Here is a 7,642-nt window from a genome sequence, read left to right as displayed (position 1 = left end):
GGGGTCGATCCCCAGTCAGGGCACATGTGACCATCTGCTTCTCTTCCCCTCCTCCCCTTTCTCTTACTCTCTTGCAGCCAGAGGCACAACTGGTTTGAGCATCAGCCCCAGGCACCAAGGATAGTTTGGTTGGTCCAAGCGCTGGCCTCGAGTGCTGAGGGTAGTAGCTTGGTTAATTTGAGCATCAGCCCTAGATGGGGGTTTCTGGGTGGATCTTGGTCGGGGTGCATGCAGGAGTCTGTCTCCCTCCCTCTCACTTGAAAAAACAACAACAAAAAAACCTGTTGTATGTTAAAATTAACATGTTCCAGCACATACCTTGTACATGCAACAGGCTCTCAACCACAGCTCATGCACTGAGCAGTGTCCTCTCACGTGAATAATGTCTGTCAGTAACCCAAAGTACCATCAGGGACCTCTGCCCTCCCACATAGTGCCTGAAACAGTGGGAAATAGAATCAAAACAAACCTACCCAACTCTCCACCTGAAATGGAGAAGTCCCTCTCAAGAATAGCCCACTTCTGGATGTGGTAGGGTTGGGCGGCCGCCTTCCTGTTCACCCTCCGGATGCCCTCTTCAATGGCCTGGTACACGGCCTCATCCTTCCCCACGATCTCCGACACCGTGGTGGCTTTGCTGCCCACCTGCTGGCAGAACTCCACAGCTTGCTCAGTCAGATTATCAGTAGGGTCAGAGGTGTCCGGGTCCAGAACGCACTGCAAACCAGAGACGAATCAGCACCATGCCTCAGTCCACAGCCCGCAGCCCAGTCTTGGAGCAATGTTACTGCTGGTGTCCAGGAGGTGGATCCTGTGAGCTACGGTTCTAGGGTGCAGCTGCCACCGATTGCGGTGGAAGGAGGAGAGGTCTGAGACTTAGAGCTTAGAGGCCTCAAGCAATAAAACCATATTGAGAGCAGGAAACAAGTCCTGCCACGTCCAAAACGTGGAGGCTAACCGCCTGCTCAGTCGACTATGCTGGAAGACATGAAGGACAGTCACAGAAACATGTTGCTAATGGTACCTCCAGGGGAAGCAGGAATTTCCCCATGGGATGGCTGCCCCTCAGTGCAGAACTAACTGCCTATTCCAGAATCCAGTCCTAATACCCACCTAGACATGTCCTTTCTAAACATGGTTTCAGCTTGGGCCTGACTCACAGACACACCTTCAAGGTGAGCAGCATGGACAGGAACTTCCTCTGGTCCCCGATCAGCATGGCACTGCTGATGATTGGCAGCTCTGTCTTCACAGCCTCCTCGATGGGCACTGGGGCCACATTCTCCCCACCGGCTGTGATGATCAGTTCTGGGGAGGCAAGGCCAGGCCTCGGCTGAATCATGACTCAAGCCTCAACCAAGGCCCCGAGGCCAGAAGCAGCGGGCAGCACTGTTGGGCACGTGGGGAGACCAGAGGTGTCCCTCTTTAGCAGAGGAGAAGCAGCACTCCCTAGAATCCCCTCACACCTGCTGGGGGGGGTGGCAGTTTCTAGAGGACAAATGCTTACCCAGTGCTCCCACTCCACTCATCAACTAAAACTGCTTACTCAGACATTTACCAGACCCTCCTACCTCACCCTGAGTCCCCATGTCACCCCTCCCTGCCTTTGCTAAGTGATGACCACTCACCACTTACACAGTACTCACCACGTGCAGGCACTGTGCTAAGTGCTATAAGTAACTCATTTAACCCCTACCACGTGCCTATTAAAAAAAAAAGAAAGAATTCTTTCCATTTCACAGATGAGAAAACTGAGGCAAAGACAGCTTAAGTTAGCTTGTCCAGGGCCACATAGCAAAGCTGATTTAAGTCCAGTGCTGTCCCAGAGCCTGTTCACTCCCCACCCTGTCATGGGGCCTCTCACCTTGCTTATACCTGTCCTCTGAAATGCCTTCTCTCCCCACCTGTCCAACAGGCTGCCTATTTTGCAAGGACCGGCTCAGCTGCCTCTTTCAAGAAGCCTTGTCTGACTTCTTGTCCTCACTAACTCTGCCTACTCTGAGCTTTTCTGGATGTGAGTCTACTTATCCACGGTTCGTTTTTCCATTTGAATGTGCGCTGGGTGCCTCTGAGTGCAAAGCCAGGTGCTGGGCCTTCAAGGCACTGCTGTGTTCTGAGTGATGGCTTACTTCCAGGCTAGATGGTGATGCACAGGCATTTGATAAAACCACCTTGACTGATTTAGCTAAATTGTACTCCTGTACCCTGATTCTCTGTAATTCAACAAAGATGAGTTGGTCCCATTCTGTGTACAGGTGCTGTATTGACATCAGGCACAGAGCAGAAGGAGACACCTGGTTCAGGTGGATGTTACATCACGCAGGCAAAGTCAGCAAAGCCCCTTTTCCACAGAGGAGTCCCCAACTTATTCCCTGGGAGAGCCATGTTCTTTACGGGAAGTTTCTTTTCTTTTCTTTCTTTTTTTTTTTTTTTACAGAGACAGAGAGTCAGAGAGAGGGATAGATAGGGACAGACAGACAGGAACAGAGAGAGATGAGAAACATCAATCATTAGTTTTTCGTTGCGACACCTTAGTTGTTCATTGATTGCTTTCTCATATGTGCCTTGACCGTGGGGCTACAGCAGACTGAGTAACACCTTGCTCAAGTCAGTGACCTTGGGTTCAAGCTGGTGAGCTTTACCCAAACCAGATGAGCCCGCGCTCAAGCTGGCGACCTCGGGATCTCGAACCTGGGTCCTCTGCATCCCAGTCTGATGCTCTTATCCACTGCGCCACCGCCTGGTCAGGCAGGAAGTTTCTTTGAAGTCTTATATTTTATATTACATTTTATATCCAATTTGTGTTCTATTCAACATCATATCCATATTTTCATATAAAAATACAAAATATTTATTTCTTCAAGTTTTCTGGCAAGACTTGCCTTGTTTCTCTAGGGAGTTTGGATCCCAACCTCATCATTTACTAGCTCAGTGTCCTTGGACAAGTTATCATTAGTAAGTTAAGGTTTTAATAGTATCTGCCCTACAGGAGACAAGAGTAAGTAAAATGGGCACTGGCCAGGTAGATAAGTGAATAAAGCATCATCTAGGTGCACCAAGGTTGCAGGTTCAATCTCTGGTCAGGGCACATACAAGAAGCAATCAATAAGTATACAACTAAATCAAACAACTATGTGGAACAAACAAGTTGAAAAAAAATTTTTTTAAGTTAAGTAAAATGACATCCATCAAAGTGGTGACACTTTAGGACTCACTACCCATAGCAACAGGTATAAATGATGGTGGCCGTGTAATTACCCTGACCCCTTACTCCCCGCACCCTCGTACCTTTGAGACGCCCTGTAATGTAGAGGAAGCCATCTGCGTCCAGGCGGCCGATGTCACCGGAGTGCAGCCAGCCGTCGGCATCGATGGCCTCCCGTGTCTTGTCCTCCATGTTCAGGTAGCCCATGAAGACATTGCGGCCCCACATGCAGATTTCTCCAGTGCCCTCTGCATCCTGGTTCACCAGCTTCGCCCGACAGCCAGGCACCACCTTGCCGGAGCTGGGGGTGGGGGGCGCAGAGGCCTGGTAAGAGGGAGCCAGTTCCTCTAAGCCTCAGATCAGCCCCAGAGAGCCCTGGGATTCTCCAACCTCTCAGTCTTCACCAATGGCCAGGTGTCCCCTCCCAGGCTTTTTGTATTTTAACAGGGGACCTAGAGCTGAGAAGTAGGGCCTATCAAATTATTTCAGGTGCATTAATAAATGAATGTCCCTAATGGGACAACTTGAGGCTCTGGACAGGTGAGCAAAAACAGGAGGTATTTAAGCTCAACAAATGATCAGTTGACTCATTCCCCAGAAGTGACTGTCCTCTCTGCTCACCAGAGGGCTTGCCTCAACTCCTACCCCAAGTGGTACGTGGGTTATCAGCAATGCTGAGACAACTAACAAAGGTACAAAGGGGAATTCCTCTATCAGAACCCTGCTTAGGGGTCCGAGGCTGTTTGGCTTTCGGCAATAGACCTGTGTGGCACTGGCAGAGACCACCTCCATGGGACAGAGGCCTGGCCAGGGAACACGGCACTGGAGACCTACCCCATGGTCCAGGAGCTCAGGCTCTGGAACCCAGTCAGCAGGTAGGCACTGAGGGGTGTGAGCAAGGGTGTGTGGGCCAGCGGGCACTACCCCAGGTGCACCTGTACAGCCGGTAGTTGCAGGGGCTGGACATGAAGTGGGGGCCCGAAGTCTCACTGAGGCCATAGCCCGAGTACAAACGGATGTTGAGGCCCAGGAAGAAGTGCTGTGCCTCTGCAGTCATGGGGGCTGCTCCATAGAAGCTCTTCTGACACTTGGCAAAGCCCAGTGCCTGGCGGATCTTGGCCAATACCAGATAATCTGCCAGTCTGGTTGTGAAGGGCTTCAGGTCACTGTTGGGAGAGGAAGAATAGGTCACAGAGGAAAATACACACACATACACACATGCACTAGCATTAAAAGGGTGGGTATTCAGTGGGTACACAATGACCTGGCCAGTTTTCTGCTTTGACTGGTTAGCGTTAATGCTGAATCCATTACTGAATATCTTAAATATTGGCCCTGCCTATGAACATACTGGCACACATACGTATGTGTGCCTGTACTTGTGTGCAGATATATTATTTTTTCTTCTTTTCCAAGTAAGAGGAGGGAAGACAAAGAGACAGACTCCTGCATGTACCCCAAATGGGATCTACCCAGTAACCTCTGTCTGGGGCTGATGCTCTGCCCATCTGGGGCCATGCTTACAACCAAACTATTTTTAGTGCCGGAGGGAGGCTCCACAGAGCCATCCTCAGAACCCATGGCCAATGCACTTGAACCAATCAAGCCATGGCTGTGGGAGGAGAAGAGAGAGAGTAACAGAGAGAGAAGGGGGAGGGGGAGGAGTAGAAAAGCAGATGGTCACTTCTCCTGTGTGCTCTGACTGGGAATCAAACCCAGGACATCCACATGCCGGGCCAATGCTCTACCACTGAGCCAACCAACCAGGGCTGCAAATATGTTTAAGCCAGGAAGTCAGACAAACAGATTCAGCTGTGTACCAGCACACACACAACGTAGAGAGACTGGAAGCATTCATGTATGGACACGCCTGGATGGATGTGTGTGAGCCCATCTGAGGCCTATGACTGCGTCATCCTGCACATTTACTTCACATCTGTGCAAATGAAGCTCACGTGCAGACACATGCACACAAGCCTCATGAAACATGATACTGTTTCACAGACAGTAATCATGGAAAATATTTGTAAATTAGTATAGGCCAGATTTATGACACTGACCCTCCCACAGCACTGTGCAGGAATGTAAAAGGCAAATGAAAGGCCACAGGAGAGATCCCAGTGGTCACTTAGGAGGCTGAAAAGGTTGGATAAGCGCCATCACTGTGGCCCCTTCTTTGGTCACTGCAGAGGTCAGAAGTCACTCCCGGGAGGGGAATGTACCTGGAGGGAGCAAGTTAGTCCTCACAGTCAGAACCCAAAGACAAGATGACTCTGTGGGGCCTGGGAAGAGGATAGGGGCTCAAGCCAGCCATTGTCAGGGCCTCTGCACAAGGGTCCAGACAGAGCCGACAGGCCGGTGGATCTAAGATAGGTTTGCCCTGGTAGACCCTCAGTTGCATACTGGGGTTGTGACCCAGACCTCCATACCTGCCCGGGCAGGCAAGGTTCTGCTCCAACATCACTGACATGGCCCATAGTAGCATCTTGCGCCGGATGAAGCCAGACTGAGCTGCCACCTCCTGGATGCGCTCCATGATCTTCTCCCACACCCGAGGCACGCCCATGTGGGACGTGGGCTCCACTTCCCGCAGCGTGTTCACCAGGCTCCCCTGCATGCCACCAGAGAGAGATAGGCCTGCTGGTTCAGGGCCAGTGGGGGCAGGAGGCCCTGTCACTAGGGTCAGTATGCACATACCACAGGCATCCTCCACAGGTATGCATACACCTCAGGGCATGTGCTGTCAGCCACAATTCAACAGCCATCTGCTCACTGCTCCTTTTTGCCAATAGAACCCTGATGTTGTTCAGATGTTTCTGAAGAACCTTGGTCCTGAGTCCTGGGTGGTGACTACTCCTTATTCTAACTCCAAGGTGATATCCTGTCCCCCTAAGCAGTGACTAGTGTAAGGGTGGACATGTGACCCTACTTGGGCCAATGAGATGCCAGGTGGAATGAAGTCAATGGGGGGTGGGGGCTTCTGGGAAAGTCCTCATGGTTAAAAAAAAAAAAGGACCCAAAGAACAGGTATAGTTGATGAGGCACAGGGTTGGGCGATGGCCATCTGTGACTATCTGCTACCTGTCTCTGAGGATGGCCTGTCCTTGATGGTGCTGCAGCCCCACAGAATTACTCTGACTCAACTTTCCTTTAGTTAATGCCATCAGTTTTCCTTCTTGTTCAGTCATTGAAGGTTGTACTGGTTGCAGCTGAAAGAATTGTGACTGATACATACATGGGGAGCCAGGGAGGTCCCGAATGCACAGCTAGGACCCTCAAGCAAACATGTGGGTGGCCCTGGCACACATACTCAGACATCCACACAAGCAGGTGATCCACACAAACTGACCTTTAGGGCATCAGGTTCGGCAAAGCAGACCTGAGCCCCCCACTGGATGCCCGTCCACAGGTCGTAGATCTGGGCAGCAATATGGCTCAGGGGCAAGTAGCTGACCACCACTTCCTGCTGGACCTCAGCTGGGTGGATGCTGCCTGCCTGGCTGCCGTACCGTGCTGTCCATGTGATCTGGAGGAGAGGTGGATGGGTCTGGCAGGGTCTACATGCCAGCCCTGGAACTGCTCACATATGTGGGTACCTGGGGCTTGGGCTATTTCTTTGGAGGACCTCTGGGGTGTTTGCCTTCCTGGGCATCTCTGCAGGAACCCCCCAGGGGCAGCCCCCTCCCTTTGCTGGGTTCAGTCTGGACCACAGATTGAGGGGCTGTCCCACATTTCCCCACTCCCTGACTTGAGGGCCAGAGAAGCCTCCCCAGGGGCTGCTAGGGCCACTGCCCAGATCCATCTGCAGCCCACCCCACCCACAATGGGACACCAGTCCTACATTGTCCTGACTCAGCATCACACCCTTGGGGTTGCCTGTGGTGCCAGACGTGTAAACCAGGGCACAGCACTGGTTGGGCTGCTGGGTACTGATGATGGTATCCAAGTCATCCTCAGGCACCTGGTCCCCCAGCTCCATGACTTCCTCCATCTGTGGCCAGGAGGAGAGAGTGGGTTGTCCAGGTTAGCAGGCAGGCCCAGGGAGGTCCCACTGGGCACCCAGGCCCTCTGCCATACCGTGTACACGCTGGCCATCTTCTCTACAGGAAGTTCTTGATATATTACTACTGCCTTCAGATGGGGCAGGTTTTTCCAGATCTGTGTTGACAGAAAAACTAAATGAAGTTTCATTAAAAAAAAAAAAAAAATCCACCTCCTGAGAAGAGCCCCATCTTTAGGTGTCAGTCTGCCTGGTAGACACTTTGTGGAAAAGGTCACTGATTTCCCCAGCTCTGACCTTGACCCAGCAGGACACTGGCCTTCAGCCATACATTTCCCATCAAAACTTTAGTGAAGTGGGGTGGGGTGGGGTGGGGAGGATTCTGTTAGAGGACAACCAGCCTTGGGCCTGGTTCACAAACCAATCCAGCCCACAAT

At 51.6% G+C, this 7,642-nt stretch overlaps 1 protein-coding gene across 3 annotated transcripts in view; it reads right to left on the bottom strand.

The window, feature by feature from the left end:
* The window catches only part of ACSBG1 (acyl-CoA synthetase bubblegum family member 1), a 37,242-nt gene that overhangs the window by 3,498 nt on the left and 26,102 nt on the right, over window positions 1–7,642 (bottom strand). For all 3 annotated transcript variants that reach the window (XM_066238447.1, XM_066238445.1, XM_066238444.1), the window contains 8 exons: window positions 7,283–7,363; window positions 7,047–7,196; window positions 6,555–6,731; window positions 5,635–5,816; window positions 4,141–4,371; window positions 3,289–3,506; window positions 1,169–1,308; window positions 474–717 (listed from right to left, as the gene is read on the bottom strand). In XM_066238447.1, the coding sequence (XP_066094544.1) occupies window positions 474–717; window positions 1,169–1,308; window positions 3,289–3,506; window positions 4,141–4,371; window positions 5,635–5,816; window positions 6,555–6,731; window positions 7,047–7,196; window positions 7,283–7,363 (1,423 nt within the window). The remainder of the gene's footprint in view (window positions 1–473; window positions 718–1,168; window positions 1,309–3,288; window positions 3,507–4,140; window positions 4,372–5,634; window positions 5,817–6,554; window positions 6,732–7,046; window positions 7,197–7,282; window positions 7,364–7,642) is intronic.

The sequence above is a fragment of the Saccopteryx bilineata genome, chromosome 7 (genome assembly GCF_036850765.1).
Source record: "Saccopteryx bilineata isolate mSacBil1 chromosome 7, mSacBil1_pri_phased_curated, whole genome shotgun sequence".
Taxonomy (NCBI): domain Eukaryota; kingdom Metazoa; phylum Chordata; class Mammalia; order Chiroptera; family Emballonuridae; genus Saccopteryx; species Saccopteryx bilineata.
The sequence above is the reverse complement of the archived record's forward strand: the minus strand, read 5'-3'. Positions and strand labels throughout refer to the sequence as shown.